This window comes from Anomaloglossus baeobatrachus, chromosome 10, assembly GCF_048569485.1.
Source record: "Anomaloglossus baeobatrachus isolate aAnoBae1 chromosome 10, aAnoBae1.hap1, whole genome shotgun sequence".
NCBI classification, from domain to species: domain Eukaryota; kingdom Metazoa; phylum Chordata; class Amphibia; order Anura; family Aromobatidae; genus Anomaloglossus; species Anomaloglossus baeobatrachus.
The window spans coordinates 166,144,704-166,172,434 of record NC_134362.1 but is presented as its reverse complement, the minus strand read 5'-3'; the positions used below and the strand labels follow the sequence as shown (position 1 = coordinate 166,172,434).

At 48.5% G+C, this 27,731-nt stretch overlaps 1 protein-coding gene across 1 annotated transcript in view; it reads right to left on the bottom strand.

Annotated features, from left to right (window-relative positions):
* SLC12A4 (solute carrier family 12 member 4) overlaps window positions 1-21,431 on the bottom strand; it is a 504,360-nt gene extending 482,929 nt beyond the window's left edge. Inside the window, 1 exon segment of the mRNA XM_075325791.1 lies at window positions 21,158-21,431. Coding sequence (XP_075181906.1) covers window positions 21,158-21,293 — 136 coding nt within the window. The 5' untranslated portion in view covers window positions 21,294-21,431.
* Window positions 21,432-27,731: the final 6,300 nt, after the last annotated feature.

Below are 27,731 nucleotides of genomic sequence, written 5' to 3'. Positions count from 1 at the left end.
GAGAGAGGCGGAGAGAGAGAGGCGGAGAGAGAGAGGCGGAGAGAGAGAGGCGGAGAGAGAGAGGCGGAGAGAGAGGCGGAGAGAGAGAGGCGGAGAGAGAGAGGCGGAGAGAGAGAGAGAGAGGCGGAGAGAGAGAGAGAGGCGAGAGAGAGAGAGAGAGCGGAGAGAGAGAGGCGGAGAGAGAGAGGCGGAGAGAGAGAGCCGGAGAGAGAGAGGCGAGAGAGAGGCGGAGAGAGAGAGGCGGAGAGAGAGAGGCGGAGAGAGCGGAGAGAGAGAGGCGAGAGAGAGAGAGAGAGGCGGAGAGAGAGAGGAGAGGCGAGAGAGAGAGAGGCGGAGGAGAGAGAGAGAGAGAGGCGGAGAGAGAGAGAGAGAGAGGCGGAGAGAGAGAGAGAGGCGGAGAGAGAGAGAGAGAGAGGCGGAGAGAGAGAGAGAGAGGCGGAGAGAGAGAGAGAGAGAGGCGGAGAGAGAGAGAGAGAGGCGGAGAGAGAGAGAGAGAGGCTGAGAGAGAGAGAGAGAGAGGCGGAGAGAGACAGAGAGGCGGAGAGAGAGAGAGAGGCGGAGAGAGAGAGAGAGGAGGAGAGAGAGAGAGAGGCGGAGAGAGAGAGAGAGCGGAGAGAGAGAGAGAGGCGGAGAGAGAGAGAGAGGCGGAGAGAGAGAGAGAGGCGGAGAGAGAGAGAGAGAGAGAGAGAGGCGGAGAGAGAGAGAGAGAGAGAGGCGGAGGGAGAGAGAGAGAGAGACGGAGAGAGAGAGAGAGAGAGGCGGAGAGAGAGAGAGGCGGAGAGAGAGAGAGGCGGAGAGAGAGAGAGGCGGAGAGAGAGAGAGGCGGAGAGGAGAGAGAGGCGGAGAGAGAGAGAGGCGGAGAGAGAGAGAGGCGGAGAGAGAGAGAGGCGGAGAGAGAGAGAGGCGGAGAGAGAGAGAGGCGGAGAGAGAGAGAGAGAGAGAGGCGGAGGGAGAGAGAGAGAGAGAGAGAGAGAGACGGGAGAGAGGCGGAGAGAGAGAGAGGCGGAGAGAGAGAGAGGCGGAGAGAGAGAGGCGGAGAGAGAGAGAGGCGGAGAGAGAGAGAGGCGGAGAGAGAGAGAGAGGCGGAGAGAGAGAGAGAGAGAGAGAGAGAGGCGGAGAGAGAGAGAGAGAGAGGCGGAGAGAGAGAGAGAGAGAGAGAGGCGGAGAGAGAAAGAGAGGCGGAGAGAGAGAGAGGCGGAGAGAGAGAGGGGGGCATCTCAAGACATCAGCCAGGAACTCAAAGCTTGGGTGGAAATGGGTCTTTCAAAGGGAGAATGACCGAAGCATACTGCCAAAACTGATTACAAAGTGGCTTAAGTATAACAAAGTCCATCTTTGGAGTGGCCATCACAAAACCCTGATCTCAATCTTATTGAAAATTTATGGGCAAAGCTGAAAAGGCAGGTGCGAACAAGGTGACCTACAAACATGGCTTAGTTAAACCAGTTCTGACAGGAGGAATGGGCCCAAATACCTACCAACTATTGTGAGAAGCTTAAGATATTCAAAACGTTTGACCCAAGTCATACAGTTTAAGGCAGGGGCCTCAAACACGCGGCCCGCGGGCCACATGCGGCCCCTCAGGGTAGTTTGTGCGGCCCCCAAGCCCGTGCCCCTGTTCACTATCGTGGCAGGTGCAGGGGCCGCAGCCACTGTCTGCACTTTATGTCAGATGAATGTGTTGCCGGCGCTGCGCTCTCGCGCCGGCAATATGATCATCTCACATAAATCACTGACAGTGACACTGTACCTGCCGCGATAGTGGGCCTGGGGGCCGCACGAAGCAGAGATGAGGCAGCGGAGGGAGCGTGCGGGACAGGTGAGAAGAATGGTTGGTGTTGGTGTGTGTGTGTGTGTGTGTGTGTGTGTGTGTTGGACGTTAACCCCTTATGTCATGGCGAAATCGCAGCCCGGTGGCTACGATCGCTGCAAAAGTGCAAATACTTTAGATTCGGGGAGGAGGGGACCTCAGGAGGGGTGGTGTCTCCTCCCGGGACCTACGGAGGCTGTGATTGGCTGACGAACGCCGTTCAGCCAATCACAGCCACTAATGTTTCAGCCACAAAAAAAAAAAAAAAAAAAAAAAAAAAAAAAAAAAAAAAAAAAAAAAAAAAAAAAAAAATCGCTGAAACATTGAAATCCAGCCAAGATCAGTGCACCTGTAGCCCTGATCATTAGCTGGAGCTGGGTGACCTGTGTTTCAACCGGCCCCCAGCTATGATTGGAGAGACCGGCCTTGTGACCGATCTCTCAAATCACTGTGGATCTGGGGCCGGAGACCGCCCCCTCACTTCACTCCGGCGTCTGTGGAAGGTGAGGGGAGCTGCTGACCCATTTCTAAAGGATGGGGACAAAGTGTGCACATTACTATGAGATGAGGATAAGGCTGGGACATTGCTATAGGATTGGGACATTACAAGGATGGGCACAATACTATTGGATGGGGACATTATTACTATAGTATGGGGACATTACTATAGGATAGGGACTAGGATGGGCATAGGACTATAGAATGGGGACAAAAATGGGCACAGTACTATAGGATGGGGACATTACTACAGGATGGGGACGAGGTGGGCAAATTACTGTAGGATAGGGACATTACTACAAGGGGACAAGAATGGGAAACATTACTATAGAACAGGGATAATGTTGGGGACATTACTATAGGGTGGGGACAAGCTTGGCACATTACTAGAGGATGGGCACATTACTATAGAATGGGGACAGTACTATAGGATGGGGACATTGCTACAAGGGGACAAGGATGGGGAACATTACTATAAGATGGGGGACAAGGATTGACATTACTACAAAATGGGGACAAGGATGGGGAACATTACTTTAGGATGGGGGACAAGGATGAGCACATTACTGTGGGATGGGGCACAATACTTACAAGGGGACAAGGATGGGCACGTTACAACAATATGAGGAACATTACTAAAAGATGTTGGTCAAAATTTCTATATAGTGCTAATTGTAAGACTATTAGTTACAAGAAAGGAATAAAATGTAAAAAAAAAAAATGTTTATATTTAAACAAAGATTGTGCACGTTTGCTATAATGAACAAGTGAAACAGTTCATTTGCTGCGTGGAGCGGCGGTGTCTTTTGCAGCTCCGGTCACCTTCATGCAGCAGAGCTGGAGGCGACGCTGGACCATCCTGGATTACGCCGGACATGGAGGGCTTTTTCGGGCTTATAAAATTGGTGAACAATGCAATTTGGTTAGTGTTTTTTTTTTCTAATAAAGGATTGTTCGGGTGTGTGTGTTTATTTACTGTAATTTACAGATTAATCATGGAAGGTATCTCGGGGAGACGCCTGACATGATTAATCTAGGACTTATTGGCAGCTATGGGCTGCCAATAACTCCTTATTACCGCGATTTGCCAACGCACCAGGGCAAATCGGGAAGAGCCGGGTACAGTCCCAGAACTGTTGCATATAATGTATGCAGCAATTCTGGGTGGCTGCTGACTGATAGTTAGGCTGGGGGGCTCCCCATAACGTGGGGCTACCCATCCTGAGAATACCAGCCTTCAGCCGTATGGCTTTATCTTGCTGGTATTAAAATTGGGGGGGACCGCACGCCGTTTTTTTTAATTATTTATTTTACGGCACAGTATAGACACGCCCACCGGCTGCTGTGATTGGGTGCAGTGAGACAGCTGTCACACAGCATGGGGGGGTGTGTCTGACTGCAACCAATCATAGGCGCCGGTGTGCAGGGAAAGCAGGGAATACGAGATTGAATATGCCGGCCGCTCATTAATCAAAGTAATTGTTGCCGTGTATTCTTTGCACAGCTGTTCCTCGCCGCGCTGGTGATCGGGGAGCGGTAAGTATGAGAGAGGGCTGCTAACTTCAGTCACTCGGGGGATTAGCGGTCACTGATGAATCCTTCACAGGTGACCGCTAATCAGTACGCGGCACACAGACAGAGCCGCGGCATGACAATGAAGTCGGGTGAAGATCACCCGAGTTCATTCTCATCGCGCAACTCTGTCTGCTGTCAGCCGACATGTATCAACGACATTGTGTAACACACAAACGGACATTCCACACGGACATTCCACGTACACATACACGGGCATTTTACACACAAACACAGACATTTTACACGTACACACGGCTCGCATACGCCATCACACGGATGCCATACGTACCGGAGAAACGCCCCAAAAAAACGGAACACGGACCCAAAAAACGGACCGTGTCACACGAACGTTTTTTATGCGGAAGTGTGTTTTAGGCCTAAGGGATACAACTCATACATATAATCAAAGGAATTTGTTTATGTAAAGAAATGATAAACTGTCAGTTTATCGAACAGATAAACTATCTTGAGATAAAGGGTCGGACTGGGGTGTCTGGGGCCCACCAGGGGAATTGACTCTAGGAGCCCACCCTACAGCTATATGCAAATACCAGTTAGCCGTTATGTCCTTCAGGGTACGTGCCCACAAGCAGGATTCACTGCATCTTGGACGCAGTGAGTCCTGACCTGCAGGTCCACAAGCCTCCTCCGCATGTGAACGCAGGAGACCGCAGCTGCTCGTATAATCTTCCCTTATTAATAGAGAGAAAATATGACCTCCATACACAACACAATCCACCGTACCAAAACCAACACCACCATATACAAGGGAAAAATACCGCCACACCGAGACCAGACCACATATTACCACCACATAGTGACCGAATACAACCACATACAAGGGAGAAATAGCGCCACACTGTGACCAGACCACATAGTGACCGAATAATACCACATACAAAGGAGAAATACCACCATAGCATGAGTGGACCACATATTACCACCACATAGTGACCGAAAACAACCACATACAAGAGTCAAATACCAACACCCCATGACCAGACCACATAGTGACCGAATAATATTACAATAATGCTCATGAATAAAAACCAAATTCGGAAACATTGTCAGTAGTTTTATAAAATAAAAGAACAATTTACATTTTACTCAAAAACATAAAGAGAAAAACTGAACATTTTGCAGTGGTCTCTTAATTTTTGCCAGAACTGTATATATAGAGCACACTACTAATAAATGACAATGAAAAAAACTTTATTAAACACCACACATGTTACAAGTATATAAATAAAACCATTTAAAATCACGGGGTATGAATCCCCCCCAATATGACCATCAGTCACCCAGCTACAATATAAACAATGTGAAAAACTGGAACCCCAGTAAAGTCAATAATGCTGAAAAATAAACAATAAGTGTGGGGTTAGCCCCCAGCCATTGTAAGGCTGCTTTCACACTTGCGTTGTTTTGCATCAGTTGCAATCCGTCGCCTTAAGGAAATACGGTATCCTACAAAATGTTTTGCAGGATTCCGTTTTTTTTCCATAGACTTGTATGGACGACGGACTGCGACTGATGGCATTGCGACAAGCACTAATACACAGAAACACAGGCATATACATGTCATACATGCACACAGAGCACAGTCAGGCCCACTCATACACAGGCTCATACATGCACACCCAGAAACCCCAGTCCGAAGCTGTACACAGACATACACACATTAGAGGAGTTCTCACCTTCCCCCGACTTGTCTCCCGTCCGGCCCGCAGGCTCCACGGTACACTCTAAATTCCAGTGGGCTAAAAGGACCTGTGCTGACGGCATTCCCATGTTCTAAAAAGAGGGGGGACCAACATAGCTGATACCAGGAAGAAACTCCCCCCTTGTACCATATAGTGGACGGGAGGAAACATTGCCACGCCCCCCAACTAAGCCGATCAGGCCCACTAGGAAGGTCCTGCTAGCCACTGGGATCTAGCTACAACCCAGGCTCCATAGTAGATCGCAGCTCCTCGGTAAGCATCATTGCTGAGTGCAGGGTGCGCTACGTGACGTCACAGTTAGCAGACGCGGCCGAGTCTGTTAACTGACATTGCCGGCGCAGTACCGACCCGGACGACATAGAATCAGGCGGCCTCAGCACTGCCGCTGGTGGTGCCGCCTGGGGCCCTCTGCCCTAGCCCAGCCTGCAGTTACCAGCCTGGGGCCCTATGTGAAGTATGGGTGGCCCACTAAGGACCCGAGGCCCACCGGGGGAATCCCCGACACCCTGGTGGCCCAAACCGACTCTGTTGAGATCACTTGTGAATACTGACAGTGCTTATCATAGGACAATCCCTGAAGGGAACAGTGAAATTTTGTATGGTTATATTTATTGCATGAAAGCATCTAAATTGCACTTAGCACTTCAGCACCATACATTTTATCCGTTAGTGCCTTATTAAATGCTTCACTAGTACAATACATGAACTACAGCTATGTTAACTGCATATGAATTTAGGCCCACTAATTTGCAAACTACTGCCAGTCTTTTTTTTAGATAAACTCACTTGAGATATTTTACTAACTCCTTTGATTATATGTATGATGGGTTGTATCCCTTAACCCTAGAACGCACAACCATAGAAATCTACACTTTCACATACCTGGGGCCTTTTAGGCCTGTGTGCATATAACATGGAGTAACTTAAATAGAAATACTTTTCAAAGTTTATTTGAGATGTGAATATTTCAAAACATTAAGTTAACAAGTAATCTTGCAGAAAAAAGAAAACAAGTAACCTAGCAGGCCGGCGAGGCCCCAGGTATGCGTTCTAGGGTTAAAGGGACAGTGACATTTTATATGGGTAGATATATTTATCGCATGCAAACAATAAATTCCATCTAGCACTTGGACACTTTATTACCGTATTTTTCGGACCGTAAGACGCACTTTTTTCCCCCAAATGTTGGGGGAAAGTGGGGGGTGCGTCTAATGGTCTGAATGTAGGGCATGGCTGCGGGGAATGAGGGTGCTGCGGTGGAGCGGGTCATCGGGGGCACGAGCAGGCAGCAGCAGCGCCTGCCGTGACCACGTGGGCCCGCTCATTACATATGCACGCCCATCCTCCCACCCATCTCTCAGTGCTGAAGCCGGGGCTGATAGGTGGGATGATGGGCGGGGACGCACGCATAATTAACAGTCGGCCGTGATCCCCCCTGGCAACTACAGCCTGGAGTGATCATGCTCGGCTGTATTCACTGCCCCCCGCGCATCATCATCAGCGCGGGGTGCAGTGAATCAATGTACTCACCGTTCCCCTGCAGCATCGCGATGTCCTCCAGTCTGCCTGCCGTGCTGTGTGGACTGGAGACTAGCGGTGCTCACAGCGATGGTGTCATCGCTGTGCGCACGTGTGTCTTCACAGCCGCGTCGACAGACTGAAGGACAATACATCGCAGTGCTGCAGGGAACGTGGCCGGCTCAACACAGCACTGCCGGCACAGACAGGAGGAGGAGCGACGCTGCGTGGAACGAGGAAAGGTGAGTGTAAACGTTTATTTTTTTGTGTGTGCCGCAGGATGGGGGTATATGAGCAGGATGATGGGAGTATACGAACAGGATGATGGCATATAGCAGGATGATGGGGGTATATGAGCAGGATGGGGCCATATACCAGGATGATGGGAGTATATGAACAGGATGATGGCATATAGCAGGATGATGGGGGTATATGAGCAGGATGATGGGGGTATATGAGCAGGATGATGGCGTATATGAGCAGGATGATGGCGTATATGAGCAGGATGATGGCGTATATGAGCAGGATGGGAGCACATACCAGGATGAGGGACATAAATATATACACAAGGCAGGAGGATCATTACCAGGATGGGGTACCTTAGAGAATTTGGGGATATTACCCCATAATAGTGTCAGCAGCAGATCCTCGCCCCATAACAGTGTGTCATGACCACATTTTTTGCTTAAAATTTTATTTTCCTATTTGCCGTCTCTAAAACCAGGGTGCGTCTTATGGTCCGGTGTGTCTTATAGTTCGAAAAATACGGTATATCCTGAAATAGATAAATTATATGGAATAGATTAATATATTTATGTGAATTATCGCTGTCCACTCCCTATATCTGTACCACCATTTTTACAAGTGTTATATAAAAATTGTTCATAATTTTAATATATCAAATAAAAAAGATATTTTTAGGTCTTCTACTTTTTTTGTTGTGTTCTATGAATCTCAGTTTATGGCCTTTCACTTATACAAGAAAAAGTTTGCAGTACTAACTAGAGTTATAAATTAGAATTTATTTGCAGTGATATATACGCAGTAGCACTCTCCCCAATTTGTAGTACTATGAAGATGGCGCAGAAGCCGCATGTCCGCTTCTTATATGCTGAGGGACATGTGACTTAGGTATCCAATGACACAAGTCCTTTGTCACGCTAGGTACGGGAAAGTACCAAGCGAACTGCTTGGTACTATGCGCCAAGCCAGATAGCTGACCCTGGGTAGGGAAAGGATGGGATGAGCACGTAGCCAACCCCACTAAGCTTTAAAGAAGGCATAGGGATAACAAATAGTAGGGATAACACCAGCACAGAATAATAGGAAGTGAAAGCATATAAAGACACCAAGGGAAGTGCTGGTGAAAAGCAGCTAAAAGGCTGAGGAACTCTGCAGGGTCCTAAAGAAAAAGGGATGAAAACCAAGCAGAAATAGTAAAAGGTCACGGAGCAGTTTGCGCAGCCAAACTCTGTGACCTTCCATAGTCAGACACCACAGGTCAATCACCAGTGACACCCTTGTGTTGGAAAGTTATAGATGGTTTCTGTGCCCTGATTGGCTGCAGGAACATCTGCACATTAAGGGAAAGAAAAAAAAAAAAGAAAAAAAAAAAAAACACACACACAAACAGTCTGCCACTCCTCTGACCTCTCCCCTCAAACATCTCAGACCCGCTCATCAAACAGCACTACTATAATAGCCAAAGACATAAGAAGGTAAAAGAAAAACGTTAGTGCAAATGTGAACAGATACCGAACAAAGTACGAATTTTACTGATTTTGAGATAAGTGTTTGGGAATTCAAACCCGAATGGGCAAGACTTGTGCCGAATTTGAGATTTGTAAACCTTTTTCTAACAAGGTAGCTTATCTGTAGACGTGAGGGTCAGCATACTGTGTGTGGGGGGAGGGGGGTGCGTAAGGGCCAGCATAATGTGTGGGTGGAGCATGAGGGCCAGCATACTAAGTGGGGGACTGAGACGTGAGGGCCAGCATACTGTGTGGTTAGACGGAGGTGTGAGAGCCAGCATACTGTGGAAAGGGGGGGGGGGGGGGGAGGCGTGAGGGCCAGCATACTGTGTGGGGGGACGGAGGTGTGAGGGCCAACATACTGTGGTGGGGGGGGGCGTGAGGGCCAGCATACTGTGGGGACAGAGACGTGAGGGCCAGTTTACTGGGAGGGGGGCATGGAGACATGAGGACTAGCATACTGTGGGGGGAGGACGGAGACGTGAGGGCCAGCATACTGTGGGGGAAGGACGGAGACGTGAGGGCCAGCATACTGTGGGGGAAGGACGGAGACGTGAGGGCCAGCATACTGTGGGGGAAGGACGGAGACGTGAGGGCCAGCATACTGTGGGGGAAGGACGGAGACGTGAGGGCCAGCATACTGTGGGGGAAGGACGGAGACGTGAGGGCCAGCATACTGTGGGGGAAGAACGGAGACGTGAGGGCCAGCATACTGTGGGGGAAGGACGGAGACGTGAGGGCCAGCATACTGTGGGGGAAGGACGGAGACGTGAGGGCCAGCATACTGTGGGGGAAGGACGGAGACGTGAGGGCCAGCATACTGTGGGAGAGGATGGAGACATGAGGGCCAGCATACTGTGGGTGAGGACGGAGACGTGAGGGCCAGCATAGTGTGGGAGAGGACAGAGACATGAGGGCCAGCATACTGTAGGGGAAGGACGGAGACGTGAGGGCCAGCATACTATGGGGGGGACGGAGATGCGAGGGCCAGCATACGGGGGTGACGGAGACGTGAAGGCCAGCATACTGGGGTGCTTCATATCGTGTAAGGAAATATGGGGGCCAATATACAGTGTATGGAGGGCATCATTCTCTGTGCAGGCCCTGAAAGGAGTGTTGTGCTAAGAACACTAAGGGCAGATGCGTATCTAGGGGGCTGGCGGGGCACGTGGCCCGGGACTGGCGTCAGCACCTTTCAGCAAGGGCGGTGATGTATGCTGCGGCCCCGCGGCCGAGTTCCGGGGCCCGCAGCGCTCATGCCGACAGCTGCAGGCTCTTACATCCACACCCGAATGCAGCCTTCACTGCTGTGTAGTCATGGCCAAATGTTTTGAGAATGACACCAAAATTATATTTTCACATGATCTGTTGCCCTCTGGTTTTTAATTGTGTTTGTCTGATGTTTACATCACATACAGAAATATAATTGCAATCATATTATGAGTACCAAAAGGTTATATTGACAGAATGAGTTAATGCAGCAAGTCAATATTTGCAGTGTTGACCCTTCTTCTTCAGGACCTCTGCAATTCTCCCGGGCATGCTCTCAATCAACTTCTGGACCAAATCCTGACTGATAGCTGTCCATTCTTGCATAAGCAATGCTTGCATTTTGCCAGAATTTGTTGGTTTTTGTTTGTCCACCCGTCTCTTGATGATTGCCCACAAGTTCTCAATGGGATTAAGATCTGGGGAGTTTCCAGGCTATGGACCCAAAATCTCTATGTTTTGTTCCATGAGCCATTTAGTGATCACCATTGCTTTATGGCAAGGTGCTCCATCATGCTGGAAAAGGCACTGTTGGGCGCCAAACTGCTCTTGGACAGTTGGGAGAAGTTGCTCTTGGAGGACATTCTGGTACCATTCTTTATTCATGGCTGTGTTTTTAGGCAAGACTGTGAGTGGTGCGATTCCCTTGGCTGAGAAGCAACCCCACACATGAATGGTTTCAGGATGCTTAACAGTTGGCATGAGACAAGACTGGTGGTAGCGCTCACCTCTTCTTCTCCTAATAAGCTGTTTTCCAGATGTCCCAAACAATCGAAAAGGGGATTCATCTGAGAAAATGACTTTACCCTAGTCCTCAGCAGTCCACTCCCTGTACCTTTTGAAGAATATCAGTTGGTCCCTGATGTTTTTCCTGGAGAGAAGTGGCTTCTTTGCTGCCCTCCTTGAAACCAGGCCTGCTCAAAGAGTCTCCGCCTCACAGTGTGTGCAGAAGCACTCACACCAGCCTGCTGCCATTGCTGAGCTAGCTCGGCACTGCTGGTAGTCCGATCCCGCAGCTGAAACAGTTTTAAGATACGGTCCTGGCGTTTGCTGGTCCTTCTTGGGCGCCCTGGAGCCTTTTTGGCAACAATGGAAGCTCTCTCCTTGAAGTTCTTGATGATGCGATAGATTGTTGACTGAGGTGCAATCTTTGTAGCTGCGATACTCTTCCCTGTTAGGCCATTTTTGTGCAGAGCAATGATGGCTGCACGTGTTTCTTTAGAGATAACCATGGTTAACTGAAGAGAAACAATGATACCAAGCACCAGCCTCCTTTTAAAGTGTCCAGTGGTGTCATTCTTACTTAATCATGACTGACTGATCGCCAGCCCTGTCCCCATCAACACCCACACCTGTGTTAATGGAACAATCACTAAAACAATGTTAGCTGCTCCTTTTAAGGCAGGAATGCAATGATGTTGAAATGTGTTTTGGGGGTTAAAGTTCATTTTCTTAGCCAATATTGACTTTGCAAGTAATTGCTGTTAAGCTGATCACTCTTTATGACATTCTGGAGTATATGCAAATTGCCATTAGAAAAACTTAAGCAGTAGACTTTGTAAAAATTAATATTTGTAGCATTCTCAAAACTTTTGGCCATAACTGTAGATATTAAGCTTGTCTGTGGGCGGAGCTAGCACTCACCGTGCACTGCCCTGCCCTGTCATCCCACATATGAAGGTAAATGATAGAATGTATGGGCTCCGTCCAGGTATGACTTAATTTGTTATGAAGCTGGTCACGCCCATTACCTGGAAGGAGCCCATACATTCTAGGCTCAACGCACACCAAGAAAGGCGCTGCCGAGCTGTATGTCCTGTCACCCCCAGTGCTGTATACCCCGCAGAACTGCCTGTAATATCCCCCCACCACAGTGCTATATACCCCCAGCTTTCAAAAAAGGGCTGGATGATTTCCTCAGTACACACAACATTGTTGGTTATAAATGACTTTGTGACCAAATGTAGAACTGGTGGAGGAAGGGTGAACTAGATGGACCTAGGTCTTTTTTCAACCTTAGTAACTATTTAACTGTATACCCCACAGAACTGCCTATAATATCCCCCACCCCAGTGCTATATACCCCCAGAACTGTCTATAACCCCCTAGTGCTGTATACCCCGCAGAACTGCCTATCCCCCTCACCACAGTGCTGTATACCCCCAGAACGGTCTATAACACACCAGTGCTGTATACCCCGCAGAACTGCCTATCCCCCCAACCCCAGTGCTATATACCCCCAGAACTGTCTGTCCCCTGACCCCAGTGCTGTATACCCCCCAGAACTGTTTGTCCCCTGACCCCAGTGCTGTATATCACCCCAGAACTGTCTGTCCCCTGACACCAGTGCTGTATACCCCACAGAACTGTCTGTCCCCTGACCCCAGTGCTAGCACCCCAGAACTGTCTGTTCCCTTCATCCCAGTACTGTATACCCCAGAGCTGTTTGTCCCCCACTCCAGTGCTGTATACCTCCCAGAGCTGTACCCCCAGAGCTGTATCTCTCTCCAACCCAGTGCTGTATACCCCCAGAGTTGTTTGTCCCCTACTCCAGTGCTGTATACCCCCCAGAGCTATATACTGTGACGGGGTGTACAGCAGAGCAAGGAGAGACAACAGGCCGAGGAACGATCCAACAGGTTTATTCACAAGAACACTGGAACAGCACACGATAAGTCCACGTAAAACAGATTCGGGGGCCCTTCCCGACAATCCTCGGACCGGATTACAAAGCAATCGTCCTTACAGTAGTCCAAAGAGTTCCACACAATCCCACGGGCCGCCACACAGGCCTAGCTCCGTCCGTGTCCACAGCCACACAGGCTGGAGCTCCTGCTCCCTTCAAGTTTCAGCTCACTCTGCCTGAATCTCCCAGGTAAGCAGAGTTTACACTAGTTGGACTCTAGGCCCACCTCCCCCTACTCCCAGGGATGGAAGTGCCTCAAGAGGATATAACCTTGCATTTTAGGGGGGTGATTACCTACAACAATAGAAATGTACACAGAAGTAGTTCAAATAAGACAATGAACCCAGCTTGAAATAGGAATCTGTACAGCATATACAGTGAGAGGGTAAATTACATCTTCACATATACCTTCTCAGATCTGAATGCCCCCCTCTAGAACTGTATGCCCCCTCTGGAGCGGTATGTCCCCCCCCATTGCTGTATGTCCCCAGCCTCCACTGTGCTGTATATACAGCAGTGTCAGTGTGCTCGTTGTGTGACTATGTCTTTTAGTCATGGCCACCAATCAGCGCGGCACAGCAACATGCCAGGTGGAGCTGGATAGAGACAAGCGGGGGAGGTGAGTGAGGCTGCTGCCGGCTTCCCCACATTAATAATATCTGTAATGTGTCTATGTGCATGTATGATGTGTGTCTGCATGTGTCAGTGTATATGACTGTGTATAGATTTCTCTCTGTTTATATGTATTTTTGTGAATTTTTCTTTAAATATGTATATGTATGTATGCTTGTATGTGTACATATTTGTGTATATGCATGTCTATGTGAGGATGGGGCCCATTGTGACTCTTTCATCCAGGGGCCTCAAAAACCTGGAGCTGGCCCTGCCTGCAGCTGCATTTTGCCGGCTGTCAAGGAAAGGGGATAGCATGAGAGGATAGTGTGAAGCCATAACAAGAAGGGGGAGTGTGATGAGGGGCACAGTATAAAGGGGACATAGTGTAGAGGACAGTGTGACTAATTCTCATCATTAGGCCTCAGTCCCACTTGCTCATTGCTTCCCATGCAAGATCATCAGATGAAATATGCTAATGACCCTCGGCTCAGGCTCTGCTGTGAGCATGAGTCGAGTGTCATGCGACTGTGATCCGATCAGATCACAGCTGCGGACAAGACGAAGGGACGGAGTAATTTCTCCCTTATCCACGGCCTCTCTGCGTACATTGTACTGCACTCTGATTACATCCAAGTGCAGTGCGATATTCACACGCTCCCGTAGACTTGTATGGGTGTGTGAGCTGAGAATCTCTGACACTCGCAGAATGCTGCAATTCTTTTCTCATGCCAATATATCATGCAAAATAAATATCAGATGGAAACTCGATATTTTATCAGACTGCACTCGTCCGTGCAAAACACAAGTGGAACAGACCTTACTGTAGTTCCTGTATAGTCCGCAGTCTGATGATGACTGTTAACACCCAAGTATCTATTTACCATTGTTAAAAGGAACCTGTCACCAGGTTTTTGTGCCCCCATCGGAGAGCAGCATAATGTAGAGACAGAGACCCTGATTCCAGTGATGTGTCACTTACTGGGTTATTTGCTGTCATTTTGATAAAATCAATATTTTCTCTGCTGCAGATCTAGCAGTTATACAGAGCTGATTAATATGCTGGTCTACCTGGCAGCATGCCAAGCAGTCCTGTAGTGATAATCTACTGCTGATTAAACAGTGATTTTTATCAAAGCTACACTAAGCAGCACAGTAAGTGACACATTGCTAGAATCAGGATCTCTACCCCTACATTATGCTGCTCTCAGATAAGATGTTAATATCCTAGTGACAGATTGCCTTTAAGGATGTATTGGAAGTTGTAGATTCCTGCAATAGAAATGTCTATGTGTCTGACCTGACATTACAATTGATGTACCATGCTTGTGGTTCTGATGATGTATTTCTCTACTGAAGAGGGTTTTGACGCCGTTTCTGAACTGGTGGGGTTATATTGATGCATTTCTGTACTGCTGGTGGTTGTGATGAATTTCTGTACTTCTGGTGGTTGTGATGCTGTGTTTCTGTGTTGATGGGCGTTCTAATTATGTATTTCTGTACCTCTGGTGGTTCTGATGATGTATCTCTCTACTGAAGAGGGTTTTAACACTGTTTCTGAACTGGTGGGGTTATATTGATGTATTTCTGTACTGCTGGTGGTTGTGATGAATTTCTGTAATTCTGGTGGTTGTGATGCTGTGTTTCTGTGTTGATGGGCGTTCTAATTATGTATTTCTGTACCTCTGGTGGTTCTGATGATGTATCTCTCTACTGAAGAGGGTTTTGACGCTGTTTCTGAACTGGTGGGGTTATATTGATGTATTTCTGTACTGCTGGTGGTTGTGATGAATTTCTGTACTTCTGGTGGTTGTGATGCTGTGTTTCTGTGTTGATGGGCGTTCTAATTATTTATTTCTGTACCTCTGGTGCTGTTACTAGTTGTGATCCTGTACACAAGTAGCAATACATAAATTGTGAGATTGGACAACCCCTTTACTTAGAATTCGGCTATACTGCTTAATTTTATAAGTAAAGTCTTGTCCAGGTTTGAAATGAAAGTTTGTAGTCTCTCTAGGTGATTGCAGGCTTCTGAATTCTCACAGCTTGCACTGCAAATTTTTAGGATTCTCTGGTGGAATTGGCAGGAGTGGACGGTCATGTGAGCGCAAGTATGAGATTTTTATATTTCTGGCCACATTCTGATTTCACATGTCCGGCCTTACTCAATTCATTTTTATTGAGGGAGGCCATACATGTCTAGTTGGCACGTGACCACATGTATGTAAATCACATACTTGCGGTTTCGTGACTTCCCACTCTCACCACCGACAGCAGAGAATCCTGACAGTGTGTAGTGTGAGAATTCAGAAGTCTGCAGTCACAGAGTGACACATAGAGTGACTTCAGATTTTTATCTCAAACCTGGAGAAGCCCTTTACTTAAAAAAATTAAACAGTTTAACCCAATCCTAGCAGCATGTAATATACTCCCTGTCAGGATTCAGCTCTGCTTCTGGTTCTAGTAGTCATCATATGGCCCCTCCACTCATATGTGATAATTAGCTTTTCTTCCTACGTTTCTCATCATCATGTGACTGTAAGGCGGGCTTTGCACACTACGACATCGCAGGTGCGATGTCGGTGGGGTCAAATTGAAAGTGACGCACATCCGGCATCGCATGCGACATCGTAGTGTGTAAAGCCTAGATGATACGATTAACGAGCGCAAAATCGTCGTAATCGTATCATCAATGCAGCGTCGGCGTAATCCATAATGACGCTGACGCGACGGTCCGATGTTGTTCCTCGCTCCTGCGGCAGCACACATCGCTGTGTGTGAAGTCGCAGGAGCGAGGAACGTCTCCTACCGGCGTCACTGCGGCTTCCGTAGGATATGCGGAAGGAAGGAGGTGGGCGGGATGTTTACATCCTGCACATCTCCGCCCCTCCGCCGCTATTGGCCGCCTGCCGTGTGACGTCGCTATGACGCCGCACGACCCGCCCCCTTAGGAAGGAGGCGGGTCGCCGGCCAGAGCGACGGTCGCAGGGCAGGTGAGTGCATGTGAAGCTGGCGTAGCGATAATTTTCGCTACGCCAGCTATCACACGATATCGTACCTGCGACGGGGGCGGGGACTATCGCGTGCGACATCGCAGCATCGGCTTGCGATGTCGCAACGTGCAAAGCCCGCCTAAGTGTGCAAATCACATATGAATAATTGGTCACATGGGAAGCACCAAACTGAAGTCTTGCCCCGGGTGCTGGAAAGTCTAGATACACCTCTGCTAAGGGGCTTCAATAGAAGCAACATTACTTCTGCTATGGGGCCCCATGATTTCTATGTACTGCCTGTGAATAAGTATTAGGGCTCATTCAGACATTAGAGATTCTTCTCACACACAAAAACTGATCAAAGTTTGAGCAGTGTTTTTCATAAGATCATCATCAGAGTTTGGTTTTTGTTTCAGCAGTTTTTTCTCAGATGAAAAATAAAAAAATAAAATTAGGCCAGGGCCACATGGGGGACAACTGCGATCCTCGCATGACACACGGCTCACACTGGTAGCACAGCGGAAGCAGAGTGTCATTCGAGTGTCACTGCGACTGAGGTCCGATCATACTATCGGACCACAGCTGCGGGGGGCGTGCCAGCTCTGAGGAGGGGCGGGCAAGTGCTGCGGAGGAGAGGGAGGGATTTATCTCCCTCTCTCCTCCGTTGCCAGCTATTGCCATTCTCGCCCTGCACTCGTAGTACACCGGTGTACTACGAGTGCAGTCCGATTTTTCTCTCACCCCATACACTTGAATGGGTGAGAGAGAAACAATGATCGCATTACAATCGCAGCATGCTGCGATTGTTCTCTCGTTCCAATTAGGGCTGAGAAAATAATCGCTCATGGGTGCCGGCACATAGGCTAATGTGACGCCCTGGCAAAACCAGGTAGTCACAAATAGGCCCCAGCATAACACCTTCACTCACCCAGGTAACACACAGCCGACCTGAAACCATAGTCACCCCCCCCCCTTAGGGAAAGATAGGCACACCAGTGGGTGGGACCAGGCAGTTGGGAACGCCCACCTAGGGGTTTAGACAGCCCGGGGCGGGAAAAAGCAAACAGTCTAATCTAGAGTTCAAGTGGAGAGGAGTGGAGCTGGGGCTAGGTGTAGTCCCAGCAGGAGGAGAAGCTCTATTTTAATGGTGCCAGGGTTGGAGCCCTGGTGCCTTTGGCTAGGTGGCAGACGGTGGTCTCCGTCAGCAGGAGACGGGAAGACGGCTCAGCAGATCCGAGGTGGACCGGGACAGGGTTGTAGCCCGCTGGTACCGACACTGAAAACTGACCCGGAAACTGTAGCACAGAGGGGGTACTCTGACCTTGAAGCTAGAACCGAAACCAGCAGCCTAGCTAATTAACCGATTGAGGGCAGGATTATAGGTCCTGTCCCACCCAAAGTCCAAATAGAAGACAACAGCCCACAGATAGGGATAAGTCCACCGCCAGGGCCCATAGATCCCACGGGCCAGCGTCTGCGGGCACGGCTCCTTAGGCCACAGCCAGCCGGGAGCGGACGCCTGAGTTCCAGATCAGTCAGTCCACCATACACAAAACAAGTGCAGAAAGAAAAGGACAGCGACCACCAGCTCGGGTGAGGGACCTGAATGCAACCAGCCGCGGCGGCCGGCCACCAGCACCTTGGTTTACCAAAAAGACTTGTGTGATTCATTTGCTGTGAGTAACTAAACATCCCCTCGCATGTCCGGATGCACCGGCCCCTGCCATTGCTATCCCCTGCACAAAGACACTGGGCCCCAGGGCAACCATCCCTCCCCATGGAGGGGTTAACATTTGGCTGCCACTACATCTCCCCTGGGTGCCCCACAACAGCAGCGGTGGTGTGCCACCTCACCACACACCGTGGGTGGCGTCACAAACTTAATACGTAATACGGCCTAGCCCGTACATCTACGTCCCCCTTTTCATTCGGTGTGTACCAGTGACCCCTGGGTCCGGAGGATCCCTCGAGCCCCAGACACACACAACGGGTCCGGACCCGAGCAGCGGCGGCTGCTGGCACGGGGGCGGCACACTAATATTAGTCCGAGTGGAATGCGAGGTTTTATTGCATTCCACTCGCTCCGATTTTCATGCCGTGTGTCTTACGCCTTAAAATATTAGTCGTTTTGCCAAGCTTCTATCAGTCTGTGAAAAATGTACAGCAGAATGATGACATCCCGACTGTCTGGTTTATTTCTCACAAATCCACAGATTTGAATTGGCGACTTTGATCCATAGGACAGGTCTCCGTGCGGTCCACTTGGAGGAAATAAAATAACTCCCAAGTGTGAACTTCCCCATACACTATCATTAGCACGAGAAAGGCTGGCGTCTGAATATTTACACCACCCATCAACCCATTTACACCACCCATCAACCCATTTACACCACCCATCAACCCATTTACACCACCCATCAACCCATTTACACTACCCATCAACCCATTTACACTACCCATCAACCCATTTACACTACCCATCAACCCATTTACACCACCCATCAACCCATTTACACCACCCATCAACCCATTTACACCACCCATCAACCCATTTACACCACCCATCAACCCATTTACACCACCCATCAACCCATTTACACCACCCATCAACACCACCCATCAACCCATTTACACCACCCATCAACCCATTTACACTACCCATCAACCCATTTACACCACCCATCAACCCATTTACACCACCCATCAACCCATTTACACCACCCATCAACCCATTTACACCACCCATCAACCCATTTACACCACCCATCAACCCATTTACACCACCCATCAACCCATTTACACCACCCATCAACACTACCCATCAACCCATTTACACCACCCATCAACCCATTTACACCACCCATCAACCCATTTACACCACCCATCAACCCATTTACACTACCCATCAACCCATTTACACTACCCATCAACCCATTTACACTACCCATCAACCCATTTACACCACCCATCAACCCATTTACACCACCCATCAACCCATTTACACCACCCATCAACCCATTTACACCACCCATCAACCCATTTACACCACCCATCAACCCATTTACCCTACCCATCAACCCATTTACACCACCCATCAACCCATTTACCCTACCCATCAACCCATTTACCCTACCCATCAACCCATTTACCCTACCCATCAACCCATTTACCCTACCCATCAACCCATTTACCCTACCCATCAACCCATTTACCCTACCCATCAACCCATTTACCCTACCCATCAACCCATTTACCCTACCCATCAACCCATTTACCCTACCCATCAACCCATTTACCCTACCCATCAACCCATTTACCCTACCCATCAACCCATTTACCCTACCCATCAACCCATTTACCCTACCCATCAACCCATTTACCCTACCCATCAACCCATTTACCCTACCCATCAACCCATTTACGCCACCCATCAACCCATTTACCCTACCCATCAACCCATTTACCCTACCCATCAACCCATTTACCCTACCCATCAACCCATTTACCCTACCCATCAACCCATTTACCCTACCCATCAACCCATTTACCCTACCCATCAACCCATTTACCCTACCCATCAACCCATTTACCCTACCCATCAACCCATTTACCCTACCCATCAACCCATTTACACCACCCATCAACCCATTTACCCTACCCATCAACCCATTTACCCTACCCATCAACCCATTTACCCTACCCATCAACCCATTTACCCTACCCATCAACCCATTTACCCTACCCATCAACCCATTTACCCTACCCATCAACCCATTTACACCACCCATCAACCCATTTACACTACCCATCAACCCATTTACCCTACCCATCAACCCATTTACCCTACCCATCAACCCATTTACCCTACCCATCAACCCATTTACCCTACCCATCAACCCATTTACCCTACCCATCAACCCATTTACCCTACCCATCAACCCATTTACCCTACCCATCAACCCATTTACCCTACCCATCAACCCATTTACCCTACCCATCAACCCATTTACCCTACCCATCAACCCATTTACCCTACCCATCAACCTATTTACCCTACCCATCAACCCATTTACGCCACCCATCAACCCATTTACCCTACCCATCAACCCATTTACCCTACCCATCAACCCATTTACCCTACCCATCAACCCATTTACCCTACCCATCAACCCATTTACCCTACCCATCAACCCATTTACCCTACCCATCAACCCATTTACCCTACCCATCAACCCATTTACCCTACCCATCAACCCTACCCATCAACCCATTTACACCACCCATCAACCCATTTACACCACCCATCAACCCATTTACACCACCCATCAACCCATTTACACCACCCATCAACCCATTTACACCACCCATCAACCCATTCACACCACCCATCAACGCATTTACACCACCCATCAACCCATTTACACCACCCATCAACCCATTTACACCACCCATCAACCCATTTACCCTACCCATCAACCCATTTACCCTACCCATCAACCCATTTACCCTACCCATCAACCTATTTACCCTACCCATCAACCCATTTACGCTACCCATCAACCCATTTACACAACCCATCAACCCATTTACACCACCCATCAACCCATTTACGCTACCCATCATTGCTGGATGATTAGATTATTTCACACTTGGCTCGGTCCGTCTGGTTCCCAGCTGAGCCCTTCAGTCACCACCTCTCAGCTGCTCCGCCATGGACTCACCGTCTGAACTAACAGTGTCATAGATATCCTGCGCGTTCTGCCCGGAGTCCTGATAATCCACGTAGTTAATCCCTTCCACAGAGCAATATTCCTCGTTCGGCCTCTCGGTCACCGGCACTACGGTAAAGTGCGGCATTTCCCTGCGACAGGAAAAACAGCAAAGTAACTTCTCCAACTAATATGTCCGCACAGCAGAGCAGAGCCACATGAATTCCACAGCCATCGCATCACTTCCTCCAGCCGGCAGCCATCCCGCACACCCCGCCCTATCAGCGAGCGCCGTGCCGCCGGCACAACTTGCACTATTTGACACTGCGAGCCGCAGGTAGAAGCCGCTCTACATTTCACCGCGAGACGCCGGCACAAGCCGCATTACGGGCAGTGAGAGCAGCCGGCACAAGCCGCACTCTGGGGCAGCGCGAGCCGCCGGCACAAGCCGCACTCTGGGGCAGCGCGAGCCGCCGGCAGAAGCTATGGTGCCCACACTCCCAGAAGACTATCCCTAAAAGCTGTCTCTCAATCCTTGAATTGAATAAAAATAACTAAGCTGAAATGATGTGAAAAAAATATTACACACGGATAAAGCCTGATTCCATACAGAATTTGTTTAATAACACAGCATAATATTATAATATTGCTGCTGAATAGACCACTACTGTTAACTCAATGTAACTCACATGAATTAAAGGGGTGGTTCACTAGTTAGCATTAAGGTCCCTAATTTAGGGATGAGGGTTGGTATTCTCCCCCTGAGGGGGGCAGAAAGTTATTGCCCCCCCCCCCCCCCAAGGGTAAGAATAACAACTGGCAGCCGCCTTAGATTTGGCGCATCCATTAGATGCGCCATATCTGGCATTTATCCCGGCTCATCCCAATTGCCCTGGTGTGGTGGCAATCGAGTTAATTGGAGGGGTTAATGACAGGTGATATTGACACCTGTAATTAAGCCCTGGATAGGTAATATTTAGGTTTCAATGAGACCTCCATATTACCAATCCTGTAATTAAATAGTTAATAAAACACACACACACACAGAAATCCTTTATTTAAAAATAAACACACAGACACCCTCTTTAACCTATTTATTACCCCAAACATACCCATCTCCGACGTAAATCCACAACCGAGGTCCAACGCCAACTCTGCTGTATCCAGTCCTCGAAATGAGCGGTGACATAAAGCTGCCGCTCAGAGCGAGAACCAGCACAGAATGACAGCTCTGAAGCCCACTGTTATTGGAACGATGATGTTAGAGCTGTCATTCTGCGGCTTGGCATCTCCCTGCCACTGCTAAACTGTGTCGGGCAGTGATGACATCATCGCTGCCCGGCACACTGTCAGACCTGCCTAATCCCGACTGCATGAACAATAGTAACGCAGTCATTCTGTTGTTAGCGGCGGTAGAGAGAGGATTAACCCTCACTACCGTCACTAACATAGAGCTGAGCTGATGATTGCGTGGGACCTCATATTGGACTACTTCAGAGGGATTTTAGGGATTTAATAAAATGGTAAATGAGGGTTTGTCTGATTTTATTTACAATAAAAGTTTGTTGTCTGTGTTTCATTTTGAATAAAGGTGTTTTGAGTGTGTGATATTTTACTTTACTACAACTGAATGAATAAAGTCCAGTTTCACGCGAAGCTGAACTTTATTAATTCAGGGCTTAATGTCACCTGGTAAAATTCAGGTGACATTAACCCCTTATTACCCAGTTTGCCAACGCACCAGGGCAGCTGGACGAGCCAGGTAAGTGCCAGATATGGCAACAACTATGTTCCCCCGCAGGGGGAGAATACCAACCCCCAGCTGTCTGTTTTATCTTGGTTGACTATCAAAATTGGGGGGGACCGCACGCTGTTTTTTTATAATTATTTATTTACTGTACTGCATGATATAGACCCGCCCACCGGTGGCTGTGATTGGTTGCAGTGAGACAGCTGTCACTCAGCGTGGGGGCGCATCTGACTGCAACCAATCATAGGCGTCAGTGGGCAGGGGAAGCAGTGAATACGAGATGGAATAATGAGTGGCCGTCATTTTCAAAAGCAGGAGAAGCCTTCGGAGCAGTGTGACAGCCGTACAGCGCCATGCCGGTGATCGGTGAGTGTGAGAGAGGAGGTGAGAGGGAGAGTCCGACAGAGAGAGAGAGAGAGAGAGGCTTCACCGACGGCTTTCCCGTCCAATGCTTCCCTTCCCGCTGCTCAGTGCTTCGCTCCACCGCCGCCTCCCCACCCGAGCCTAAGTTAGGTGGAGAGCACAGCACAAGGGAACGGGGAGCGAAGCACCGGGGAGCGCAGCACCAGGGAGCGAAGGACGGGGGCGGGTAGCGTGCATCAGCTGATTGCTTAAAAAAAGCCGGCAGCTTTTTACCGCCTGCCTTGTAAACAATCATGCATCCATTTAAGCCTTTTGCTCAGCCCCCAGACTGCTTTGCAGGGTCCAGCAGACAATTACTCACATTTCCCATTGACTTACAGTGGACTCGCTACTCCTAACGAGTAATTACAATGATACTCCCAGAGTAATGAGTAGCCCGAATACCGTACTACTCGTCGAGTACCGAGTAGTAACGAGTATACTCGCTCATCCCTAGTTAGCATGACTGGCCACATCGATATAACATTGAGAAACAAGGTTTCTCTCAAATACCTTCTGTTGGCCATAATGCCTTCAAGCAGCGCTATTGCAGTCCACTCATCCCCATCGCATGACCCCCAAGCTCCGTGACCTCTGATGTTGGGTGATGTTACATCAACATCCAATTGACCTTACATCACTGAGGAGGCCCCAGTCTCCATGAATGAGTATGCTGTTGACTCGCCCGCCCCAGGGCCTTAGGTGACTCGGTGTCGGGCCTAACTAGTCCAGGGTAGTAAGCAGTGGCGAGGCCCGACTCCGTGATCCTGGTGGAGTCAATTAATGTGGCGGTATTGGGGAAGATGTTAATAAAGTTTGTATAAGATTCGTGACTCCACCTGTGGATTGGAGCCGCAGCTGCTGGACGGGATCTCCGGGGCTGGTATTATGGCAGCTGAGGTGTTTCTTGCTCCCCACAGGTGGAGTGGGTACCCCGGGGCAACCGTTTGTAAAGTCTATGGTGGGTGTTGTATTCCGCAGGGCTGACGGGGCAGTGGAAAGGAACGGACACAGATAATGATTTATTTTACCTTCTCCTTTACTTGTCCTCAACTGGTGACCTCCAGGGAGCCTGTTACATATGGTAGAGGCGATCCGGTAGCCTGTAAACAGTCAGGGAACTCACACTGGCAGGGGAATAATGAGGCCTGATCCCTACGCTCTGCCTGTGTAAACAGAGCCCCGCTGCTTCAGCGATGCTGAGACCCGTTTTCTCGTTCTCTGAGGTAATCTATTACCTCCCCCGTATGGCAGGCCGTGCAGACTGCCACAGGTGCCGCTCTCCCAATCCTGTCTCCAAGTCCTGACTTTACGGCTGTGTCTCTGGGTGTGGGGTGGACAGAGACCTGAAGTCCTCTTGTCCTCCAGATACGACCACCGGTACTCGAGTACTCGATTGGCCCTGAACTCCGGTATTCGATTTGCCAGCGATGACGTCGGGGTGAGCTGGCTGCGCTCTACTCCCCAGTGTCCTTCTCCTCTTTGCCTCTCTCTGTGGACTGTGTGTTCCTCGGCTGAACGATCCGGCTCAGATCCCAGCTCACACACCACACTACTCGAGTTCTTTCCTCACTGAACTCTCCCCACAGACTGCCTAACCCCTCCCCCAGGTCAGAGCTTAAGGAATCTCCCTGGTACTTCCAGGTTTAGAGCTCCCTCTGCTGACCCGGGGGAGAAACTATGTTGAATGAGGGTACTTACTGGCCAATGCACTTCCCCAACTACCTCCAGGCTCAGCATTAACCCTTTTGAGGAGGGCAACACTGCTGTGGCATCCAGATCGCATTGGTGCCACATTCCCCCTTAGTAAAAATCAGTACTCCCAGACTGAGGAAACATAAATAAAACATAATATTATAACTTTTCATCCCTTTTGGGAGGCAACATCACTTGAACGTTACAAACTTAAATGACAATAATAAAATACAATTTACAATTGTTATGAGTCTAGTGTGGCTCCCTGCTGGGTTTCCATCACACTGCTCCAGATGTAGGTAACAGTCCATGGGGGACCCACCGCGAGAAAACCCCCAATGTAGGCTCTGGGCATGCGTCAGAGCATCGATGCCCCAATTCTATGCACGCCGGACGGGTTTTTCTTCTGGGGTATTGAGCACAATGGGTGCTAACTACAGCCAGGGCCAGAAATATTTGGACAGTGACACAAGTTTTGTTATTTTAGCTGTTTACAAAAACATGTTCAGAAATACAATTATATATATAATATGGGCTGAAAGTGCACACTCCCAGCTGCAATATGAGAGTTTTCACATCCAAATCGGAGAAAGGGTTTAGGAATCATAGCTCTGTAATGCATAGCCTCCTCTTTTTCAAGGGACCAAAAGTAATTGGACAAGGGACTCTAAGGGCTGCAATTAACTCTGAAGGCGTCTCCCTCGTTAACCTGTAATCAATGAAGTAGTTAAAAGGTCTGGGGTTGATTACACGTGTGTGGTTTTGCATTTGGAAGCTGTTGCTGTGACCAGACAACATGCGGTCTAAGGAACTCTCAATTGAGGTGAAGCAGAACATCCTGAGGCTGAAAAAAAAGAAAAAATCCATCAGAGAGATAGCAGACATGCTTGGAGTAGCAAAATCAACAGTCGGGTACATTATGAGAAAAAAGGAATTGACTGGTGAGCTTGGGAACTCAAAAAGGCCTGGGCGTCCACGGATGACAACAGTGGTGGATGATCACCGCATACTTTCTTTGGTGAAGAAGAACCCGTTCACAACATCAACTGAAGTCCAGAACACTCTCAGTGAAGTAGGTGTATCTGTCTCTAAGTCAACAGTAAAGAGAAGACTCCATGAAAGTAAATACAAAGGGTTCACATCTAGATGCAAACCATTCATCAATTCCAAAAATAGACAGGCCAGAGTTAAATTTGCTGAAAAACACCTCATGAAGCCAGCTCAGTTCTGGAAAAGTATTCTATGGACAGATGAGACAAAGATCAACCTGTACCAGAATGATGGGAAGAAAAAAGTTTGGAGAAGAAAGGGAACGGCACATGATCCAAGGCACACCACATCCTCTGTAAAACATGGTGGAGGCAACGTGATGGCATGGGCATGCATGGCTTTCAATGGCACTGGGTCACTTGTGTTTATTGATGACATAACAGCAGACAAGAGTAGCCGGATGAATTCTGAAGTGTACCGGGATATACTTTCAGCCCAGATTCAGCCAAATGCCGCAAAGTTGATCGGACGGCGCTTCATAGTACAGATGGACAATGACCCCAAGCATACAGCCAAAGCTACCCAGGAGTTCATGAGTGCAAAAAAGTGGAACATTCTGCAATGGCCAAGTCAATCACCAGATCTTAACCCAATTGAGCATGCATTTCACTTGCTCAAATCCAGACTTAAGACGGAAAGACCCACAAACAAGCAAGACCTGAAGGCTGCGGCTGTAAAGGCCTGGCAAAGCATTAAGAAGGAGGAAACCCAGCGTTTGGTGATGTCCATGGGTTCCAGACTTAAGGCAGTGATTGCCTCCAAAGGATTCGCAACAAAATATTGAAAATAAAAATATTTTGTTTGGGTTTGGTTTATTTGTCCAATTACTTTTGACCTCCTAAAATGTGGAGTGTTTGTAAAGAAATGTGTACAATTCCTACAATTTCTATCAGATATTTTTGTTCAAACCTTCAAATTAAACGTTACAATCTGCACTTGAATTCTGCTGTAGAGATTTCATTTCAAATCCAATGTGGTGGCATGCAGAGCGCAACTCGCGAAAATTGTGTCACTGTCCAAATATTTCTGGACCTAACTGTATATACAATTAAAGTTTTGGTCACCCATAGTCCAGTGACCCAGTTGTCCATAATTTATTCACCTAAAACAAAAGTATTATAGACAAAGAAAAACATTTCAAATAACTATTTACACTCTTATAGGTACCTTTCCTTTTATTCCCTATACCTTAGAGGGAGCTGTCCCTGGGTGCTACGTTGGGACCTACGTAGTACTGGTGTTGATCCTCTACTACCTGGGGTGTCCACTACCTCAGTGTTGCTGGTAGGCTTAACTCCAACAGGTATACGTGATTGTTGCCTACGGGGTCTTAGATTCACCAAGGGAATGACAGATTCACCACTGGCAGGAAGTTGATTCTCCTGTTCCACTGCTGGTGTGGCATCTGGTGTTGGGACCGCCAGGTCTTCAGGTGGATCTGGAACGTCTACTGTTTCTGGTACTATTACTTGCGGGAAAGTCAATACTGGTACCACTATAGCCTGGTTTATCTGGGTCCATTTTCTGGGGAATTTTCCAAGTCCTGTTTGGATTGTCTCTTCTTCTTTTTCTTGAGGTTGGGGACTTTCTTGATCTTCTTCTTTGGTTTTACACCATTCAGGGCATACCTTCAGACGATCTCTGGAAACTGCTTGATATGTTTTGCCTCCATTTTACTTATGAGACACA